Here is a 23722-nt window from a genome sequence, read left to right on the forward strand (position 1 = left end):
TAAACCAATTATTGTGGCTTTACAGTGCTAGACTCACTTAAGTTGCTTATGTTGTAACTTTCGTTTAAACAAACTCAACATCCACTAAGAAGATATGACAGATGCTGTCCCATTGTTTGTTTATGTAGAGAAAGATAATTTTGTAATGACATGAAAGAATATATTGAGTTTCATGTGCAAGTGATTATAAACAAGATACTGTTTATGGTATTCATCGGATGTATAAGAAGGTACAAGGATTTTTAAAATATAAATTGAATTATGTATTCTTATTGGAATCTTGTCGTTTTGGAAGTAACCTTTATGATTTAAAAACTGACAAAGATAAAAAAAAGTATGCAAAGATATACAAAATGAATTTAATGAGATACTACTATCATAGGACCCCACTATCATAGGACATATGATATTGCATTAAATAAGGTTGCAGTACGTTTCTATGAAGATAAAAGATTTTTTTATTTTGCATCAGGAAATACTCTGCAACTATAAATAACATGCGACTGAATGCTAATTTGCTTCGGTTGGTTGCCTTCTTTTTTCCATCCCAGAGGTTCAAACAATCTAGTACTAGAAACAAAGAATAAGTTCCTTGGTACACACTATAAGGTAATGTAAACCATTTATCTATGCTGTCACCAGGTTCTAAATTGAAACTACATTATCTTCTCTAAAAAGAAGTTTCTGTTGTAGGTCTTACTGTACATAAAAATTGGACAGTTAATAATAATAAAATCATGTTATTCAGATTTACAACAAACTTTGTCTTTTTGTAAGCCACATTAGCGGACAAAAGCTGTTCAACTGAGACAGTCACATTTGAAATTTCACGGTCATATGTCAAGAAATTCAATTTAACTGGTTGAGTCAAATTGTTGGTGTTGAGAGTTGCATTTTATATTTCATGTTTTGCAGGTTCATCAGTTGAAATACATTATGGTTGTTGAGAGTTTCGTTTGCTGGAATGGAACTTTCAACGCAAACAATTTGATTCAACATGTGAAACTTCAATTCCCGATATGCTACACTAAAATTTCAACCACCGCCATATAATTCAACTGATAAAATGTAAACACTTTATGTAGAACATGAACCATTCAACCCCTATTTAATTCAATAGATAAAACTGGAAAAAGCAACAATTGAATTAGAATTTTTAACATCAACATTTCAATTCAATGTGTGAAAATTGAAGTCTCGACATGTGAGATTGAAATGTCAACTGCCATTTTCTCGTTATATCAACTTTTGTCCCATATGGCACCTTAAACCCTTTCACAATTTGCAACACTACAATTTATTATGTTCTTTAAAAAAAACTGCTTTATGTGCTAATATTACTTGAATGTTAGATGAAAGCTCTTTGCAAGCATAAAAAAACAGTTGGCTTCTCTTGCCTTCGTTCAGGAAATATTAAACATAAAAACTTGTTTTGTTGTACTTACTTGCTCATTTTTGAATGAGGAAATCGATAATGCTCTTCAGATTTTGACATGGAATTACATTTGTGGTCTTGCTCTTCACTCTTGCTCATGAAAATGTTTCGATACCAGATACCAAGTATAATCCCTATTCAACGATACAAGACAATTGCCAAGACCATACAAAAGGTTCAAACCATGTCAATCTATTGCCTACGATATTAACATCCAAAAACAATGAGTTGGAAGTTTAAAAATCAACTCGGAAAAATGTAGACTAGAGATTGTTTCCTTTTCCTTTTCCAGTAAATTTATAGTACACTGAGTAATAAGGTTTTCATATCATCCATACACATTTCTTACATCACTGGTTTGTATTACAAATAATTCAAGTCGAGTTTACCATAAGATATCGCTTTATGTCATGAACTCATACAAGACAACGTGTGATCGGAAACAAAAAACAAAAAACTAATACAATAGTAGTCTATTTTAAGATACTAAGGCAATCTGTAACACAAATACAGACGTCAGTTTCTTCGTTAGGGTTGATTTGTATTAGGCATTTGTACTAATATTAAAACGTCAAAACATATGTAAAGTCCTCTGCACTACAATTTGTGTCCAACAAATTATTTATAATCATTAAACAAACATGGAGGTGTACCGTAGTCCGCAATTACAACAGGAGACCATGTACACTTTTAATTATTTGTTTCCTTAGATTTTTTTTCATTTTTCTTAGAACATTTTCTGAATTCACAAACAATGTTGAAACTGAAGCAAATACATTTTTAATTAAGAAAAGTTAACAATTTTGTTGCTATTCTCGTTATTTCATGCAAAAGGTTAGCCCTAAAGCCGTTAGTATTAGCAATAAAAGTCGTTCCTGTAATGGTGCAGGAAAATTAAGTTCCTAATATACTCGCAGAAGATCAAATTATACACATTGTTAGACTTCTTATACTAGACGAAAGACATAGATTTCATTAAAGTATTTCATTGTTTTTAACACAAATTGTGTCAGATACAGAATCATGCAGTTAACAGCCCTCAAACACATGCAAAATTATAAGTCAGTCATGTAGATCTACAATAGAAGTTTCTTTCGCTAAAGGAGAGCCTCTATGGATACAGAAAAATTTATGATGGAAGAGTTTCCGGGTGAACTTTAGATGTTGATCTTGGAGATGACAGCTCATTTACACCAATCTTTTTTCTTAGCTTCTTGACCATAAAGGTGCCGACTCCAGCAACCACCGTCACGCCCACCACTCCCCCAGCTATACCAGCTGCCACTAAAATAAAGAATGTAGTAAATTCAGAGTTGCTGAGTTTGAAATTGTCAAATATGTTGTACTGTTGGATAAATGTGGCTTTTCAAGAAAGCTTGCTCTGTAAGAATAAAGAAATATGGTAGTCCTGAATGTAGTCTGGAAGGTGGATGGTGTTATTTGAGTCTATCTGAGTGTGTTTTTGGAATTGATCTTGGCAATCTTGATGCTGTACTTATGATACAGGATGAAAATTTTATGGTGGAGACAACAACTGGAACCTAGATATTGTCGAAGTTAACCGAGATGTTATTGTGGTTGAAGCAGAATTTGTAGTTGCTATAGACTGAGATGTCGGCCATGTTGACTGAGTTGTAACCATTTTTATCAGTGTTATTGTTGGTGCTTCAGCTAGCTGAGGTTTTGATTGTATTGAAGATGTTGCTGATGATGGGTGTTGTCAAAGTTGATTGAGATGTTACTGTGGATGATGAAGTAGCTGCTGTTGACTGAAATGTTGGCAATATTGACTGAGATGTAGTCATTGTTGTAGATGTTATTCCTGCTGACTATGATGTTGCTTGTGTTGAAGGAGATGATGTAGCATTTATGTTTCTGCTGTGGTGATCTTTGAATAATGTAAAGTAACATTTAAATAGAACAATACATTGTAGGTGGCAGCGTGTGTATAGTTGGTTAGGGTGGGGTATTTGAGAGAGCAAATCTGCAAAATCATAACAAAGAGAGCAAGTGAATCAGCAATATGATGAAAAAATTGGATTTCCTACTAGGCGCCGAGTTTTCCTGGTAACTTGTTTATAAACATTTTGTTGTGCAATTATTTACACACGTATATCATTGAATCCACTGCAAATATATATTCTTTCACATGCCGGTACTAATTGTTCTGAGAGGCCCCGAGTGGCCGAGTGGTCTAAATTGCTGTCCATTATGGATCGCTGCCATCTCATCTCTGTCTGCGTGGGTTTGAGTCTTGGATACGGCCAATGTGGGTACGTGAGAAAGCTTGCCAGTAGCTTCTCGTGGGTCGGTAGTTCTTTCTGGGGTTTTCCCGGGTTCTTCCTCCACCATTAATACTAGCCGTCATGTATAGCCTATCGTGTGCTGAAAAATGGCGTTAAACGCCACAACAGCAACAGCAACTAATTGTTCTGCAAATTTCCATATTACTTTTTTGTAATCACACTGAACATATTTATTCATGAGTGTAGTACTGGGCCAAAGCAAAAGATTAAAATTAGTGTAAACAAACAGTTGTTTATTATTATGTCTGGAATGAAATAGTAATGTAAACTCAAGAAAATCAATACGATGCAATTTCAGTACAAGAAACGTTCAGTTTTATTGTGGCAGAATCAATAGACTCTTTCATTCTTGAAATAAATCAGGAAAAACTCTAACATTTATGTGAGCTAATCAAATAATATGGAACATGGTGTACATGAAATAATGCATTTGTGATAAACGGAATGCAGAAAAGATATATAGTGGAATTTGTGAACAATTGTAATACAGAAAACATAAAGAGAAAAGCAGACTGCAGCAATTACGAATACGTGTTTGTGTGTGTGTGTGATTTGGATTTTTCAGGTAGTGTTAACAATGTTTCAGTCATATCGCTACGATGTCTGTAGTATAACAGCTTATACTGATGTCTACCACTGGGGCATCATGCGGGAGACATATAGCATGATGTCCCACCCAGACACATTATCCTGTCATCAGGTCGGCCAGTCCTAACACTAACTTTTTAATGCTGAGCGTCAAACGAGGCAGCTGTTAGAACCATTTTTTTAAAGTCTTTGGTATGACTCGACCAGGGATTGAACCCATGACCGTCTGCATCCAAGGCGGATGCTCTAACCATTAGGCCACCGGAGTAGTCTATTACAAATACAACAGTAAAGAAATATAGATGACTTAACAGACGTTCATTGTGTGTTTCTTATCTTTAGTCAAGAACTGGAATATGGGAGGATCCGACAAACATGGTTAATAACTGGCTGACTTACAAGTTGTAACTGATACTGCAGGAGATGTTGCCACTGTTGTATATGTTACTGTTGTTGCTGATGCTGGCTCAGGTGTTGCTTGTGCTGAAGGAGATGTTGTTATCAAAACAGTTGTAGTCTGACTTTTTGAGGGCGTCGTCATCTTGGTCGTCGTCGTCGTCTCTGCAGTTGTGCTGCTTGTGGAAACTAAAAGGGTGATAAATCATTAATAATATTAGGACAGAATTTTTTAGTAAATGTATTAAGATTGAAATTTTCTCTAAATTGTATTAAAGTAATTTTTCATTAAATTATATTGAAAGCAAATTTCCACTAAAATATATTGAGAGTAATTTTATTATTTCTGTACTACAACTGTATACATTTTATAGGCTTTAAAGATTTTGTTTATGAGCTGCAGAGAAATAAAATTGCATAAAACTATAGTATAAGATGGGACTTCTTTAATAGAACTACGTCTCTTGACCTTTAAATTTTAAAAACGTTACTCGTCTCAGCTTGCGATCAGCCAGGACATGTATTCTATCTATTTATAGGCCATATATTTTAGTGTTTATATCTGAGTGAGATGACATAATCACTCTAATCATCCATCTTGTAAACCAAAGTTTAAATGCTAGAACTCAGCTTCTGCCTAAAATATTATGAATACATGTATATAATTGGGGTTGACATCAATGCCAACAGCCAGCTAAATAAAAAATGCATATAAAATTGCCTCCTCAAGAACAGAAAAAGATCTATAAAATGTCTTTAGAAAAATACATCCTTATAAGGTATGATGAAGCATGACACAAAATCTAATGTATGTTAATAGAAAAAACAATTAAAATAACATGACCAATGTATTATAAAGTTTGAGAAAGAATCTAGAGTATGCAAATGAAAAAGAGCACAAAACTTGTATAATCAATAATGGGAAAAAATGACCTGTTGACTAGATGAAGCCTACCCACTATTGGTGGTATTTGGTTTATTTCTTATTCTAAAATCCTTTTATATTGAACTTGAAAGTCATACAAATTGATGATACTCGATGGAATTGTATTTTCTGTTAGTTGGCCTATAGAATGAACTTTTTTGAAAAAACACGGAATCGCAGATAAAGATGAATAGATTTTCTTTTCATGGCCTACACTAGCTGTTGGTGGGTTTGTGATTCTAATTATGTACTTTAATGGCTGTGAATATATTAAAAGACTAAGTGCATAGGGGCATTGAGTTGGTGGCCCTATTGCTATAACAATATTTTATATGGTAGGCAGGGCTTAGAACTACAAAATGGATGAAGTACAAACTCTCCATACATTGTGCTATTACTCGTTGGGGACAGTTAAAGGATATACATTATGATTACTTTAGTAAATCAATCTGAATCAGCTGAATTTGTTGATTTTCATTTCTAGTAACCCATGTATAATATAACTAACTGGCAAACAACAAGTATGCTGGCACACCTGTCTCTCCATTTTCTTCAAATACAGTTGCATTTATCGGCCTGTTGGAGAAAACATATTGAAAAGATATATAATGTACATCAAACATGGAATTTGTGAAGAAATGGAATACAGAAAACATAAAGAGAAAAACAGACTGCAAAGTTACGAATACGCGTGTGTGAGTGTGTGATTTGGATTTTTCAAGTAGCGTTAACACTTTTTCAGGCATATCGCCACAATGTCTGCAGTATGACAGTTTATTGTGATGTCTAGCTCTGGGGCATCATGCCGGTGACATGTAGCATGATGTCCCACCCAGTCACATTATCCTGACACCAGGCCGACCAATCCTAACACTAACCTCTTAGTACTGAGCGCCAAGTGAGGCAGCTGTTAGTACCATTTCTGTAAGTCTTTGGTATTACTCGGCCGGGGATCGAACCCATGACCTCCTGTATCCAAGGCGGATGCTCTAACCACTAGGCCTCCGGAGCGGTCTATTACGAATACAACAATAAAGAAAAATATATATGACTTAACAGACGTTGATATTGTGTTTCTTATCTTTAGTCGAGATCTGGAATATGGGAGGATCCGAAGAACATGATGTACAACTGGCTAACTTACAAATTGTAACTGGTACTGCATGAGATGTTGATTGAGCTGTAGTCACTGTTGTAGATGTTGCTGCTTGCTGAGATGCTGCTGTTGACACGAGTGTTGCTTGTGTTGAAGCAGATGTTGATGGCAACTGGGATGTTGTCAAAGTTGACTGAGACGTTACTGTAGCTGAAGGAGAATTTGTAGTTGCTGTTGACTGAGATGTTGGCAATGTTGACTCAGATGTAACCATTGTTGTAGATGTTACTGTTGTTGTTGATGCTGGCTCAGATGTTGCTTCTGTTGAAGGTGATGTTGTTATCAAAACAGTTGTAGTCTGACTTTTTGATGGCGTCGTTGTCATCGTGGTTGACGTTGTCATCTCTGTAGTCGGGCTGCTTGTGGAAACTAAAAGAGTGATAAATCATTAATACTATTAGGACCTAATTTCTGTGTCAATGTATTAAGATTGAAATGTTCTCTAAATTGTATTAAAAGTAATTTTTCATTAAATTATATTGAAAGCAAGTTTCCACAAAGACATATTGAGAGTAATTTTATTATTTCTGTACTACAACTGTATACTATTTTAATAAAGATTTCGCTTTTATGAGCAAGTGCAAAACTCTTGTACTATGAAATACATTTCTCTTCTATCCAAAAGTCGGCAATTTTTAGACTCTGTTGTAAGATGCTGGACAGGCGAATTCCTTTTGAATGACTAAGATATAAGATTCACGCATTTCTTAAAAATGAATAAGCTATGCAGCAGAATTGTCTGTCTGATGACGTACATAGACATTGACATTTTCAGTAAGAAAGACAGGAAAGTCGTTCTGATTCAAAATGAATGAACACCAAGTACCTTGACCAATGTCTATATTTGGTCCTGAGGATACGTTCAAAATTGCATATAGATTTAGAACAAGCTTGCGCAAAATCAGTTCATTCTTTGAGAAGCAGAAGACTGTGTCTTTCCATCTGTGTTCGTAGACTTCTTTAAAGAATAGGGACTTTGTAATGTTTGAGATGTTCACGGTAAATGTAATGTTTGAGATGTTCACGGTAAAGTTTAATCTAGACTTGATATTTTTGCAACATTTTTGTGAGCTCTTGCTTATACTGTAATGGAATGTTTAATTATTTTAAAGAATTTATATTCATTCGCATTTATATTTATTAGTGGAAAAGATATAATTCGCTACCAACTTCATGTTTAGATTTAATTTGGAAATAAATATTATTTAAGTAATAAAGAGCAATGTTTTAGTAACCTATTTCAAATTAGTATTCTATTTTAAATTTAGTAACATTCCAAAATGCAGAAATTATACAAATGTATGAAGCTGGTAAGCTTGAAGGAAAGTTCTAAATTTATATATATTTCATGGATTTTAAATACAAATTTTTATAGATGTATCTTTACAATGTAGTACAGATAAGTAAATATTGATTAAATTCATTATAGCCAAAATGTATAAAATTCAACAGTTGCTATTAATGCAACAGACGTTTTAAAGAAACGTAATTTACTAAATTCAAAATAGAATACTAATTTGGAATAGGTTATTAAAACATTAACCGTATTCTCGGCCTCATCAAGTCTGCAATACGCTTTGCTTAATGCACATAATATAGCCCTCAAACATTTTTGTAAACTGCCGATCTGTATGCCACTATATCAAATAGTTCTGAGTTTGGTTCCTTCATCTGCCATGACATATTCTTCAACGTCTCTTTTTGCTATTTCGTTCATTTTGCTAATAATATATGTTTTGAATAGTATGATATCTCACCACTTAACCTGATGCAATTGTTTCAGGCAAGCGGATCAGATTTGCTATGAGACCTAAATGCTTGTTTAGCAGCCTTGTTCTGATTGCTCATACAAATGCTATTTTAAGAAGCCAGATTTAGTCCATATAAAGATTGCATACATTGGGTGTTCAATATAAAAGACAACTACAAGTTGTTAAATACAAATCACCTAATAATCGCCTTAAAGATTTACATAATTTACAAGTTAGAATGGTAAATGTAAATTTCAGCGCCATGCTTGTTTACCTAAACCCTATACAATCTATTCCTCAAGAGACACAAATATAAGTTCCCATACAGCATCACAACCACACACTCTCCATGATATAGTTTTTATCTTCATTACATCAGTTGAGAGATATGTTTATCATGCATGAGCTGTATTCTATTTTTATGATTACCTTCAATATGTCATTAACAGAGTAATTTGGGTGAAAAAATGACATACTGTCTGAAGTCGCTGTGGAGGAGATGTCAAAAATTACTTATGCCATTGTCAATATCCGAGTACACTAAATCATACCCGATTAGCAATGGTAGCTTGCTGGACAAAATTATTTAAATTACTGATTGCCATTTCCCTCTACTTCAGATCACATTCATTATTGTAATTTATCCGATCATTTTTAACAGCATTTTCATCATGCGTATTATGTTGCCTGTGATTTGTTTGCTTTCTTAATTCGTTTCATCCACCACCTTTTGGCTTTCCACTTTCATCCATATCTTCAAATGCTACTTTTACTTTTTTTCTATCTGTTTTGACATTAAATGCCTGTTGCTTGTGTACCAATTGTATTATAACGAGTCTTTCAGCCGTTTTGACGTGTTTCCTGTTGACTGTTTCCTAATATGTTATAACCAATCTTTCAGCCGTTTTTTGTGTCATTCCTGACGATTATTTACCAATTATAACCAATCTTTCAGCTGTTTTTGTGTGCTTCTCGTTGATTATTTACCGATTTAGTTATAAAAAATTTTTGGGTAGTTTTTATTTGTTTCCTGTTGACTGTTTTCCAATTTTGCTATAGCCAATCTTTTAGTTGTTCTTTGTGTGCTACCTGTTGATGGTTCACCAATTTTGTTATAATATTTCGGGCAGGTTTACACTTTTCTCCAAACACTTGCTTTAACCAATTCGCTTTCTAACAGTATTATATTTGAATAGTATTGGAATATTCAATGTTGGTTTCATATTACTTGGAAATAACCATCGCTTTACATGTCCTTTTTATGTTTATTTTTCTACCTGTTAAATTGTCAATGGTAGCGGACATTTTATTTGACTGTGAAATAAAGTTTGGATCAACTCTGTTAGTAAACATTTCTGATAAACTATTGTATGACATCACAATTTTCTATGATTCAGTTTCATCCGGTCTTTTTACATAGTAAAGCTGTAACATGTAAGCAAAATGTCAAACAAGATGTTCTGAAACTCTCCCTACATCACTGACAAACTGCATTTCACCCTCATCTCCACTTATTCCTTCATATAAATATTTTTACTAGAAATTTATCTTCCATTCACGTCTTCAGATACACTAAACTTTGATACTATTTCTGTGAACCTATGATCCATTAGATTTTTACCAAGAGGTTCTAGTTATTAGCCCACAAACGTATTACTATATAGAAATTTGACTGTTCCTTTAAAACAACCTGTTGAGAGCATTCATTTTAACCTTGTATCTATATCATCATCCCTATTATCATCATCATCATCAGCTGCAGCAGCAATATTTAGTACTTTCTAGACATCTCTATCTGTCTCTTTCCCTCTCCATTATTCTAAATATCCTTATAGGTTTTATCTACTGGCCTACAGACTTAGACTAATATATCAGAAAAAGTTAATCCATACTAAAGAGTTATTTATGTCCGGGCATACTTCAACTTGCGACATGTTTGGAGATAAACGATATGATTCATTGTTTCCGGAAATAAGGTGGTGGAATAAATCTATCTATTTTCTGATTTTGTTTTCAGCAAAGTATTTGCACATGCTTGTCTTAAGAGTATGATGAAATGCTTCTACTCGAAATGCTTATCTATTCGAATGAGGAGAAAAAGTATTCTTCAATAATTCAATAATCATATCCATCTAAATTAATTTCCTTTATCGACTTGTAACAGTATTTTTCTTGGGTTTTGTCCGTATCTTTTCAAATATTATTGCAGTCATGATTTATATCAGTCATCTTCTTTTAGCTTTTACTTTTTTAGCTCAGGATTATTGTCAAATGAAATCTATTTGTCAATATATATATATATATATATATATATATATATATATATATATATATATATATATATATATATATATAACCAACCAGTATAATTTTTATATGTTTGTAAAAGAAGTGTATCTGCTTTGTAAAGATCATGTGTATGACTCACAAATTATTCGGTATAGAAATATGTTTTGGATTGTTTATATATTGTATCAACATTTTATAGGCTTTAAAGATTATTTGTTTTGAGATGCAGAAAAATAAAATTGCATAAAACTTTAGTATAAGACGGAACTTCTTTCCTAGAACTGCGTCTCTTCAGATATTAATTTTAAGACAATTACTCATCTCAGCTTGCGATCAGCCAGGACATGTATTCTATCTATTTATAGGTCATACATTTTAGTGTTCATATCTGAGTGAGATGACATAATCACTCTAATCAGCCAACTTGTAAACTAAAGTTTAAATGCTAGAACTCAGGTTCTGCCTAAAATATTATCAATATATAATTGGGGGTTGACGTCAATACCTAAAGCCAGCTACATAAAAGTGCAGGTCCAATTGGCTCCTCAGGAACAAAAAAAGATCTATAAAATGTCTTTAAAAAAAAAACATGCTGATAAGGTCTGATGAAGCATGACACAAAATCTATTGTATGCTAATAGAAAAACAATTAAAATAACATGACCAATGTATTATAAAATATGATAAAGAAACTAGAGTATGCAAATGAAAAGGAGCACACAACTTGTATAGTCAATAATAGGAAAAAAAATGATCTTCTCACTAGATGCAGCCTGTGGGTGGTAATTGATTTATGTCTTATTCAAAAATCCTTTCATAGTGAACTTGAAAATGATACAAATTGATGATACTCGATGGAATTTATTTTCTGTTAGTTGGCCTATAGAATGAACTATTTTGAAGAAAAAAATTGAATCGCCGAGACTGAATACATTTTTGTCATGGCCTGCACTAGCTGTTGGTGGGTTTGTGATTCTAATTATGTACTTTAATGGCTGTGAATATATTAAAAGACTAAGTGCATAGGGGCATTGAGTTGGTGGCCCTATTGCTATAACAATATTTTATATGGTAGGCAGGGCTTAGAACTACAAAATGGATGAAGTACAAAGTCTCCATACATCGTGCTATTCCTCGTTGGGGACAGTTAAAGGTTATACATTATGATTACTTTAGTAAATCAATCTGAATCAGCTGAATTTATCGATTTTCGTATCTAGTAACCTATCTATAATCTAACTAACTGGCGAACATAAAGTATGGTGGCACACCTGTCTCTCCATTTTTTTCAAATACAGTTGCACTTATCTGCATGTTGGAGGTAACAAATTGAAAAGATATACAATGTACACGAAATATGGAATTTGTGAAGAAAGGGAATACAGAAAACAAAAAGAGAAAAGCAGACTGCAACAATTATGAGTACGTGTATGTGAGTGTGTGATTTGAATTTTTCAAGTAGCGTTAACAATTTTTCAGTCATATCGCTATGATGTCTGCAGTATGACAGTTTATAGTAACGTCTAGCACTGGGGCATCATGCCGGAGACATGTAACATAATGTCCCACCCAGTCACATTATCCTGACACCAGGCCGACCAGTCCTAACATTAACCTCTTAATGCTGAGCTCCAAGTGAGGCAGCTGTTAGTACCATTTTTGTAAGTCTTTGGTATGACTTGGCCGGGGATCGAGCCCATGACCTCCTGCATCCAAGGCGGACGCTCTAAATATTAGGCCACTCGAGTAGTCTATTACAAATGCAACAGTAAAGAAAAATATACATGACTTAACATACATTGATAATGTGTTTCTTATCTTTAGTCGAGAATTGGATTATGGGAGGATCCGAAAAACATGGTGTACAACTGGCTGACTTACAAATTGTAACTGGTATTGCAGGAGATGTTGATTGAGCTGTAGCCACTACTGTAGATGTTGCTGCTTGCTGAGATGCTGTTGACACGAGTGTTGCTTGTGTTGAAGCAGATGTTGATGGCAACTGGGATGTTGTCAAAGTTGACTGAGACATTACTGTAGTTGAAGGAGAATTTGTAGTTGCTGTTGACTCAGATGTCGGCAATGTTGACGGAGATGTTGCCATTGTTGTATGAGATAATGTTGTTGCTAATGCTGGCTCAGATGTTGCTTGTGTTGAAGGAGATGTGATCAAAACAGTTGTAGTCTGACTTTTTGATGACGTCGTTGTCATCTTGGTCGACGTTGTGGACTCTGTAGTCGTACTGCTTGTGGCAACTAAAATAGTGATAACCAATCTTTCAGCCATTTTGAGTGTGCTTCCTGATGATTGTGTACCAATTATAACCAATCTATCAGCTTTTTTGTGTGTGTTTCTAGTTGATAATTTACCGATTTAATTGTAATAAATTTTTCAGTAGTTTTTGTTTGTTTCCTGTTGATTGTTTTCTAATTTTGCTATATCCAATCTTTCAGCTGTTCTTTACGTGCTACCTATTGACGGTTCACCAATTATGTTATACTCTTTCGGCTCTTTTTACACTTTTCCCACAAACATTTCACTATCTAGAAATTTGACTGCTCATTTTAAAACAACCTGTTGAGAATATTCACTTTCACCTTGAATGTATATCATCATGCTTATTATTAGTATCATCATCATCATAATCATCTTCATCATCAATATTTAGTACTTTTTATTCTTCTCTGTCTCTTTCCCTCTCCTTTAATCTTAATGTCCTTATAAGTTTTATCTACTGGCTGATAGACTTAGATTAATATATCAGAATAAGTTCATCCATACTAAGTAGCAATTTATCTCCGGGTATACTTCAACTTGCGACATGTTTGGAGATAAACGATATGATTCATTCTTTCCGGAAATAAGGTGGTGGAATAAATCTATTTTCTGATTTTGTTTTCAGCAAAGTATTTGCACATGCTTGTCTTAAGAGAGACATTATATTTTTCGACTAGAAATGCTTATCTATTTAAATAAGGAGAAAAAAGTATTCTTCAATAATTCAATAATCATATCCATATAAATTAATTTCCTTTATCGACTTGTAACAGTATTTTTCTTGGGTTTTGTCCGTATCTTTTCAAATATTATTGCAGTCATGATTTATATCAGTCATCTTCCTTTAGCTTTTACTTTTTTAGCTCAGGATTATTGTCAAATGAAATCTGTTTGTCAATTTATATACATATAACCAACCAGTATAATTTTTATATGCTCGTAAAAGAAGTGTATATGCTTTGTAAAGATCATGGGCATGACTCAAAAATTATTCTGTATATAATCATATTTGGTATGTTCATATATTGTATGAGTGGACTGTTCTAATCTTTATGTTCAGAACATTTTATAGGCTTTAAAGATTGCATTTATGAGCTGCAGAAAAATAAAATTGCATGAAACCATAGTATAAGACGGGACTTCTTTACTAGAACTGCGTCTCTTCAGATATTAATTTTTAAAAAAGTTACTCATCTCAGCTTGCAAACAGCCAGAACATGTGTTCTATCTATTTATAGGCCATACATTTTAGTATTCATATCTGAGTGAGATGACATAATCACTCTAATAAGCCAACTTGTAAACTAAAGTTTAAATGCTAGAACTCAGGTTCTGCCTAAAATTATATCAATATATAATTGGGGGTTGACATCAATACCCAAAGCCAGCTATACAAAAAAAAAAAATGCAGATCCAATTGCCTCCGCAGGAACAAAAAAAGATCTATAAAATGTCTTTAGAAAAAACTCATACTGATAAGGTATGATGAAGCATGACACAAAATCTATTGTATGCTAATATAAAAACAATTAAAATAACATGACCAATGTATTATAAAATATTATAAAGAATCTAGAGTATGCAAATGCAAATGCAAATGAAAAGGAGCACACGACTTGTATAGTCAATAATAGGAAAAAATGATCTTCTCACTAAATGCAGCCTACCCCATGTTGGTGGTATTTGGTTTATTTCTTATTCAAAACTCCTTTCATAGTGAACTTGAAAGTCATACAAATTGATGATACTCGATGGAATTTATTTTCTGTTAGTTGGCCTATAGAATGAACTATTTTGAAACAATTTGAATCGCCGAGATTGAATACATTTTTGTCATGGCCTGGACTAGCTGTTGGTGGGTTTGTGATTCTAATTATGTACTTTAATGGCTGTGAATATATTAAAAGACTAAGTGCATAGGGGCATTGAGTTGGTGGCCCTATTGCTATAACAATATTTTATATGGTAGGCAGGGCTTAGAACTACAAAATGGATGAAGTACAAACTCTCCATACATTGTGCTATTACTCGTTGAGGACAGTTAAAGGTTATACATTATGATTAATTTAGTAAATCAATCTGAATCAGCTGAATTATTGATTTTTATATCTAGTATCCCATTTATAATATAACTAACTGGCGAACATAAAGTATGCTGTCACAAATGTCTCTCCATTTTCTTCAAATACAGTTGCACTTATCTGCCTTTTGGAGAAAACAAATTGAAAAGATATATAATGTGCATGAAATATGAAATTTGTGAAGAAATGGAATTCAGAAAACATAAAGAGAAAAACAGACTGCAACAATTATGAATACGTATGTGTGAGTGTGTGATTTGGACTTATCAACTAGCGTTAATACGTTTTCAGACATACCGCTACGATGTCTGCAGTATGACAGTTTATAGTAACGTCTAGCACTGGGGCATCATGCCGGAGACATGTAACATAATGTCCCACCCAGTCACATTATCCTGACACCAGGCCGACCAGTCCTAACACTAACCTCTTAATGCTGAGCTCCAAGTGAGGCAGCTTTTAGTACCATTTTTGTAAGTCTTTGGTATGACTTGACCGGGGATCGAGCCCATGACCTCCTGCATCCAAGGCGGACGCTCTAAATATTAGGCCACTCGAGCAGTCTATTACAAATACAACAGTAAAGAAAAGTATATACGACTTAACAGACGTTGATTATGTGTTTCTTATCTTTAGTCGAGAATTGGATTATGGGAGGATCCGAAAAACATGGTGTACAACTGGCTGACTTACAAATTGTAACTGGTACTGCAGGAGATGTTGATTGAGCTGTAGCCACTACTGTAGATGTTGCTGCTTGTTGAGATGCTGCTGTTGACACGAGTGTTGCTTGTGTTGAAGCAGACGTTGATGGCAACTGGGATGTTGTCAAAGTTGACTGAGACATTACTGTAGTTGAAGGAGAATTTGTAGTTGCTGTTGACTGAGTTGTTGGCAATGTTGACGGAGATGTAACCATTGTTGTATGAGATAATGTTGTTGCTGATGCTGGCTCAGATGTCGCTTGTGTTGAAGGAAATGTGATCAAAACAGTTGTAGTCTGACTTTTTGATGGCGTCGTTGTCATCTTGGTCGACGTTGTGGACTCTGTAGTCGTACTGCTTGTGGCAACTAAAATAGTGATAACCAATCTTTCAGCCATTTTGTGTGTGCTTCCTGACGATTATTTACCAATTATAACCAATCTTTCAGCTTTTTTGTGTGTTTCTAGTTGATTATTTACCGATTTAATTGTAATAAATTTTTCAGTAGTTTTTGTTTGTTTCCTGTTGATTGTTTTCTAATTTTGCTATATCCAATCTTTCAGCTGTTCTCTATGTGCTACCTATTGACGGTTCACCAATTTTGTTATAATCTTTCGGCTCTTTTTACACTTTTCTCCAAACACTTGCTTTAACAAATTCACTTTCTGATAGTATTAGATTTGAATAATGTTGGAACATTCAATTTCGGTTTCATATTACTTGGAAATAACCATCGCCTTACATCTTATTTTTATTTTTATTTTTCTACCTTTGAAATCGTCAATGGTAGCGGACGTTGTATTTGACTTTGAAATATATTTTGGATCAACTATGTTAGTAAACATTTCTTATACACTCCTTTATGACATTACACTTTTCTATAATTACGTTTCATCCGGTCTTTTTACATAGTAAAGCTGTAACATGTAAGTAAAATGTTAAACGAGCTTTTCTGTAACTCCCCTTACACCATTGGCAAACTGCGGTTCACTTGTCAATCTCATCTTCACTTATTCCTTCATACACACATCTTTACTGGAAAATGTCACTTTTATTCATGACTTTAGATACGCTAAACTTTGATACTGTTTCTGTGAACTTATGATCCATTAGGTTTTATAAAGAGGATCTAGTTATTAGCCCACAAACATTTTACTATATAGAAATTTGACTGTTCTTTTTAAAACAACCTGTTGAGAACATTCACTTTCACCTTGAATCTATATCATCATGCTTATTATTAGTGTCATCATCATCATCATAATCATCTTCATCATCAATATTTGGTACTTTTTTATACTTCTCGATCTGTCTCTTTCCCTCTCCATTATTATAAATGTCCTTATAAGTTTTATCTACTGGCTTATAGACTAGATTAAGATATCAGAATAAGTTCATCCATGCTAAATAGCAATTTATCTCCGGGCATACTTCAACTTGCGACATGTTTGGAGATAAACGATATGATTCATTGTTTCCGGAAATAAGGTGTTGGAATAAATCTATCTATTTTCTGATTTTGTTTTCAGCAAAGTATTTGCAACATGCTTGTCTTAAGAGAGACATTATATTTTTCGACAGAAATGCTTATCTATTTAAATGAGGAGAAAAGTATTATTCAATAATTCAATAATCTTATCCAGATAAATTAATTTCCTTTATCGACTTGTAACAGTATTTTTCTTGGGTTTTGTCCGTATCTTTTCAGATATTATTGCGGTCATGCTGCATATGAGTCATCTTGTTTTTGTTTTTACTTTCTTTGCTCAGGATTATTGTGAAATTAAATTTTATATATATATATATATATATATATATATATATATATATATATAACCAACCAGCATAATTTGTATATGTTAGTAAAAGAATTATATCTGTTTTGTAAAGATTATGTGCATCACAAAATTTTCTGTACAGAAACCTATTTTGGATTGTTCATATATTGCACGAGTGGACTGTTCCAATCTTTAGGTTCAGAACATTTTATAGGCTTTAAAGATTTTATTTATGAGCTGCAGAGAAATAAAATTGCATAAAACTATAGTATAAGATGGGACTTCTTTAGTAGAACTACGTCTCTTGACATTTAAATTTTAAAAAAGTTACTCGTCTCAGCTTGCAAACAGCCAGGACATGTATTCTATCTATTTATAGGCCATACATTTTAGTGTTCATATCTGAGTGAGATGACATAATCACTCTAATCATCCATCTTGTAAACCAAAGTTTAAATGCCAGAACTCAGGTTCTGCCTAAAATATTGTGAATACATGTATATAATTGGGGTTGACATCAATGCCAACAGCCAGCTAAATAAAAAATGCATATAAAATTGCCTCCTCAAGAACAGAAAAAGATCTATAAAATGTCTTTAGAAAAATACATCCTTATAAGGTATGATGAAGCATGACACAAAATCTAATGTATGCTAATAGAAAAACAATTAAAATAACATGACCAATGTATTATAAAGTTTGAGAAAGAATCTAGAGTTTGCAAATGAAAAAGAGCACAAAACTTGTATAATCAATAATAGGAAAAAATGACCTGTTGACTAGATGAAGCCTACCCACTGTTGGTGGTATTTGGTTTATTTCTTATTCTAAAATCCTTTTATATTGAACTTGAAAGTCATACAAATTGATGATACTCGATGGAATTTATTTTCTGTTAGTTGGCCTATAGAATGAACTTTTTTGAAAAAACACGGAATCGCAGATAAAGATGAATAGATTTTTTTCATGGCCTGCACTAGCTGTTGGTGGGTTTGTGATTCTAATTATGTACTTTAATTGCTGTGAATATATTAAAAGACTAAGTGCATAGGGGCATTGAGTTGGTGGCCCTATTGCTATAACAATATTTTATATGGTAGGCAGGGCTTAGAACTACAAAATGGATGAAGTACAAACTCTCCATACATTGTGCTATTACTCGTTGGGACAGTTAAAGGTTACACATTATGATTACTTTAGTAGATCAATCTAAATCAGCTGAATTTGTTGATTTTCATTTCTAGTAACCCATGTATAATATAACTAACTGGCAAACAACAAGTATGCTGGCACACCTGTCTCTCCATTTTCTTCAAATACAGTTGCATTTATCGGCCTGTTGGAGAAAACATATTGAAAAGATAATATAATGTACATCAAACATGGAATTTGTGAAGAAATGGAATACAGAAAACATAAAGAGAAAAACAGACTGCAAAGTTACGAATACGCGTGTGTGAGTGTGTGATTTGGATTTTTCAAGTAGCGTTAACACTTTTTCAGGCATATCGCCACAATGTCTGCAGTATGACAGTTTATTGTGATGTCTAGCTCTGGGGCATCATGCCGGTGACATGTAGCATGATGTCCCACCCAGTCACATTATCCTGACACCAGGCCGACCAGTCCTAACACTAACCTCTTAGTACTGAGCACCAAGTGAGGCAGCTGTTAGTACCATTTTTGTAAGTCTTTGGTATGACTCGGCCGGGGATCGAACCCATGACCTCCTGTATCCAAGGCGGATGTTCTAACCACTAGGCCTCCGGAGCGGTCTATTACGAATACAACAATAAAGAAAAATATATATGACTTAACAGACGTTGATGATGTGTTTCTTATCTTTAGTCGAGATCTGGAATATGGGAGGATCCGAAGAACATGATGTACAACTGGCTGACTTACAAATTTTAACTGGTACTGCAGGAGATGTTGATTGAGCTGTAGCCATTGTTGTAGATGTTGCTGCTTGCTGAGATGCTGCTGTTGACACAAGTGTTGTTTGTGTTGAAGCAGATGTTGATGGCAACTGGGATGTTGTCAAAGTTGACTGAGACGTTACTGTAGTTGAAGGAGACGTAGTTGCTGTTGACTGAGTTGTTGGCAATGTTGACTCAGATGTAACCATTGTTGTAGATGTTACTGTTGTTGTTGATGCTGGCTCAGATGTTGCTTCTGTTGAAGGTGATGTTGTTATCAAAATAGTTGTAGTCTGACTTTCTGATGGCGTCGTTGTCATCGTGGTTGACGTTGTCATCTCTGTAGTCGGGCTGCTTGTGGAAACTAAAAGAGTGATAAATCATTAATACTATTAGGACATAATTTCTGTGTCAATATATTAAGATTGAAATTTTCTCTAAATTGTATTAAAAGTAATTTTTCATTAAATTATATTGAAAGCAAGTTTCCACAAAGACATATTGAGAATAATTTTTTTATTTCTCTACTACAACTGTATACTATTTTAATAAAGATTGCGCTTTTATGAGCAAGTGCAAAACTCTTGTACTATGAAATACATATCTCTTGTATCCAAAAGTCGGCAATTTTTAGACTCTGTTGTACGATGCTGGACAGGCGAGTTCCTTTTGGATGACTAGGATATAAGATTCACGCATTTCTTAAAAATGAATAAGCTATGCAGCAGAAGTGTCTGTCTGATGACGTACACAGACGCGGACATTTTCAGTAAGAAAGACAGGAAAGTCGTTCTGATTCAAAATGAATGAATACCAAGTACCTTGACCAATGTCTATATTTGGTCCTTCATTCATTGAGAAGCAGAAGACTTTGTCTTTCCATCTGTGTTCGTAGACTTCTTTAAAGAATAGGGACTTTGTAATGTTTGAGATGTTCACGGTAAAGTTTAATCTAGACTTGATATTTTTGCAACATTTTTGTGAGCTCTCGCTTATACTGTAATGGAATGTCTAATTATTTAAAAGAATTTATATTCATTCGCATTTATATTTATTAGTGGAAAAGATGAATTCGCTACCAACTTCAGGTTTAGATTTACTTTGGAAATAAATATTATTTAAGTAATAAAGAGCAATGTTTTAGTAACCTATTCCAAATTAGTATTCTATTTTAAATTTAATAACATTCCAAAATGCAGAAATTATACAAATGTATGAAGCTGATAAGCTTGAAGGAAAGTTCTAAATTTATATATATTTCTTGGATTTTAAATACAAATTTTTACAGATGTATCTTTACAATGTAGTACAGATAAGTAAATATTGATTAAATTCATTATAGCCAAAATGTATAAACTTCAACAGTTGGTATTAATGCAACAGACGTTTTAAAGAAACGTAATTTACTAAATTTAAAATAGAATACTAATTTGGAATAGGTTATTAAAACATTAACCGTATTCTCAGCCTCATCAGGTCTGCAATACGCTTTGCTTAATGCACATAATATAGCCCTCAGACATTTTTGTAAACTGCCGATCTGTATGCCACTATATCAAATAGTTTGAGTTTGGTTCCTTCATCTGCCATGACATATTCTTCAACGTCTCTTTTTGCTATTTCGATCATTTTGCTAATAATATATGTTTTGAATATTATGATATCTCACCTCTTAACCTGATGCAATATAGTTTCAGGCAAGCGAATAAGATTTGCTATGAGACCTAAATGCCTGTTTTAGCAGCCTTGTTCTGATTGCTCATAAAAAAATGCTATTTTAAGAAGCCAGATTTAGTCCATATAAAAATTGTATACATTGGGTGTACAATATAAAATACAACTACAAGCTGGATACAAATCACCTAATAATCGCCTTAATGATTTACATCATTTACAAGTTAGAATGGTAAATGCAAATTTCAGTACCAGGTTTGTTTACCTAAACCCTACACAAGCTATACCTCAACAGGCAAAACAAGAAGTTTCCATACAGCATCACAACCACACACCCTCCATGATGTAGTTTTTATCATCTAAATGTCAGTTGAGGAACCTGTTTATCATGCATGGGCTGTATTCCATTTTTATGATTACCTACAATATGTCATTAACAGAGTTATTTGGGTGAAAAAATGACATACTGTCTGAAGTCGCTGTGGAGGAGATGTCAAAAATTACTTATGCCATTGTCAATATCGGAGTTTACTAAATCATACCCGATTAGCAATGGTAGGTTGCTGGAAAAAATTATTTAAATTACTGATTGCCATTTCCCTCTACTTCAGATCACATTCATTATTGTAATTTATCCGATCTTTTTAAACAGCATTTTCATCATGTGTATTATCTATTGTCTGTGTTTTGTTTGCTTTCTTACTTATTTCATCCACCACCTTTAGGCTTTCCACTTTTTCTATCTGTCTTGATTTTCAATGCCTGCTGCCTGTTTACCGATGTTATTATAAAGAGTCTTTCAGCCGTTTTGACGTGTTTTATGTTGACTGTTTCCTGTTATAACCAATCTTTCAGCCGCTTTGTGTGTGCTTCCTGACGATTATTTACCAATTATAACCAATCTTTCAGCTGTTTTTGTGTGCTTCTAGTTGATTATTTGCCGTTTTAGTTATAAACAGTTTTTCAGTAGTTTTTGTTTGTTTCCTGTTGACTGTTTACCAATTTTGCTATAGCCAATCTTTCAGCTGTTCTTTGTGTGCTACCTGTTGACGGTTCACCAATTTTGTTATAATCTTTCTGCTGTGTTTGTACTTTTCTCTTAACCAACTCGTTTTCTAATAGTATTATTTTTGAATATTGTTGGAATATTCAATGTTGGTTTCATATTACTTGGAAATAGCCATTGCTTTACATGTCCTTTTTATGTTTATTTATTTTTCTACCTGTTAAATCGTCAGTGGTAGCGGACATTTTATTTGACTTTGAAATAAATTTTGGATCCACTCTGTTAGTAAACATTTCTGATACACTCCTTTATGGCATTACAATTTTCTATCATTCAGTTTCAGTCTGTCTTTTTACATAGTAAAGGTGTAACAAGTAAGTAAAATGTCAAACAAGCTGTTCTGTAACTCTCCTAACACCATTGGCAAACTGCATTTCACTTGTCAATCTCATCTTGCCGATTTTCATATTACATTTCGGAGACAGCTTTAGCGCTGCCTGTTGTATTTCTTTCATTTTATGTCTACTTCTTTAACCTCAGTTGCCTAAATACATCACTAATGTCAAAGTTTAGTAAATTTGTAACCGTTCTGCTAAGCAGATAATCAAGATCTGGGCTGAAATGTAATTAATATTTTGCCCTATTCCAGTTATATCCTAACACGTGCCGATAAAAATGGACTTGACTTGTTTAGATCTCTTGTGGTAAAGTTTACAACATATGCGGTCAATAAGAAATTGAACATATAAACTTTGCATACACATTTAGCATTTCAGCATAAATTCACCGACCAATACTTATGTTGGCAAAGGAGTGAGCATCATTAGATTTTACTGGCTCACTGGCAGCTGAAGGACTGTCAGGCGTAATGTCTGTCACATCTCTAACTGCCACTATATAACATATCCAAACTTGCATTGTCATAACTTCAGCATGTTTAAACCATTTATCATGAAATTGTTTTACTAATAGATGAACACTACTTAACACTGGATAAATGTCATGATAAAATTCTTTCATTTTATATGGTAGGTTATTTTAATAAGTAAGGTGTGGTTATGTCTGCATAGGCTGTAGGTCAATTATCAAGGGACCTCGCCATGTTTAACTCTATACAAGTGATCCAAAATGGTCCGAATTCTCTTCCGGTGACATCGTTCCAGAACATATGATTTGTAATAATGGTAGGGGTGTTTCTCTAAATTGCTCAGACTGCTTTAATATGCCTGTACCCATTCACATTTTGCATGTGTATTTGTATTGGCATATTATATAGCGAAAAATATGTTCATTTATACATGACAAATATGCAAATACTAATTAATAATATGTTTCTGTGTGAATTTTCATTTTATTAAGAGTGCGGAGTACTACATCCTATGATGCTGAATCATATTTCACAAGCTAGATAAATAACAGACCTTGTCACTTTACAT

The 23722-nt window shown here is 33.6% G+C and overlaps 1 protein-coding gene across 9 annotated transcripts in view; it reads right to left on the reverse strand.

The window, feature by feature from the left end:
* Positions 1 to 794: 794 nt before the first annotated feature.
* LOC149805378 (uncharacterized) overlaps positions 795 to 23722 on the reverse strand; it is a 145111-nt gene continuing 122183 nt past the window's right edge. For 3 of the 9 annotated variants that reach the window (XM_089949826.1, XM_089949841.1, XM_089949834.1), the window contains exons 55-60: positions 19593 to 19970; positions 15899 to 16276; positions 12728 to 13102; positions 6795 to 7175; positions 4729 to 4914; positions 802 to 2719 (exon numbers count right to left, since the gene is read on the reverse strand). In XM_089949826.1, the coding sequence (XP_089805952.1) occupies positions 2565 to 2719; positions 4729 to 4914; positions 6795 to 7175; positions 12728 to 13102; positions 15899 to 16276; positions 19593 to 19970 (1853 nt within the window). In that variant the 3' untranslated portion in view covers positions 802 to 2564. Of the gene's footprint in view, positions 2720 to 4728; positions 4915 to 6794; positions 7176 to 12727; positions 13103 to 15898; positions 16277 to 19592; positions 19971 to 23722 lie in introns of all 9 variants that reach the window. The other 6 variants (XM_089949847.1, XM_089949842.1, XM_089949844.1 and 3 more) reach the window with 6 other exon arrangements.

The sequence above is a fragment of the Sinohyriopsis cumingii genome, chromosome 2 (genome assembly GCF_028554795.1).
Source record: "Sinohyriopsis cumingii isolate HCF-2022 chromosome 2, ASM2855479v2, whole genome shotgun sequence".
NCBI lineage: Eukaryota > Metazoa > Mollusca > Bivalvia > Unionida > Unionidae > Sinohyriopsis > Sinohyriopsis cumingii.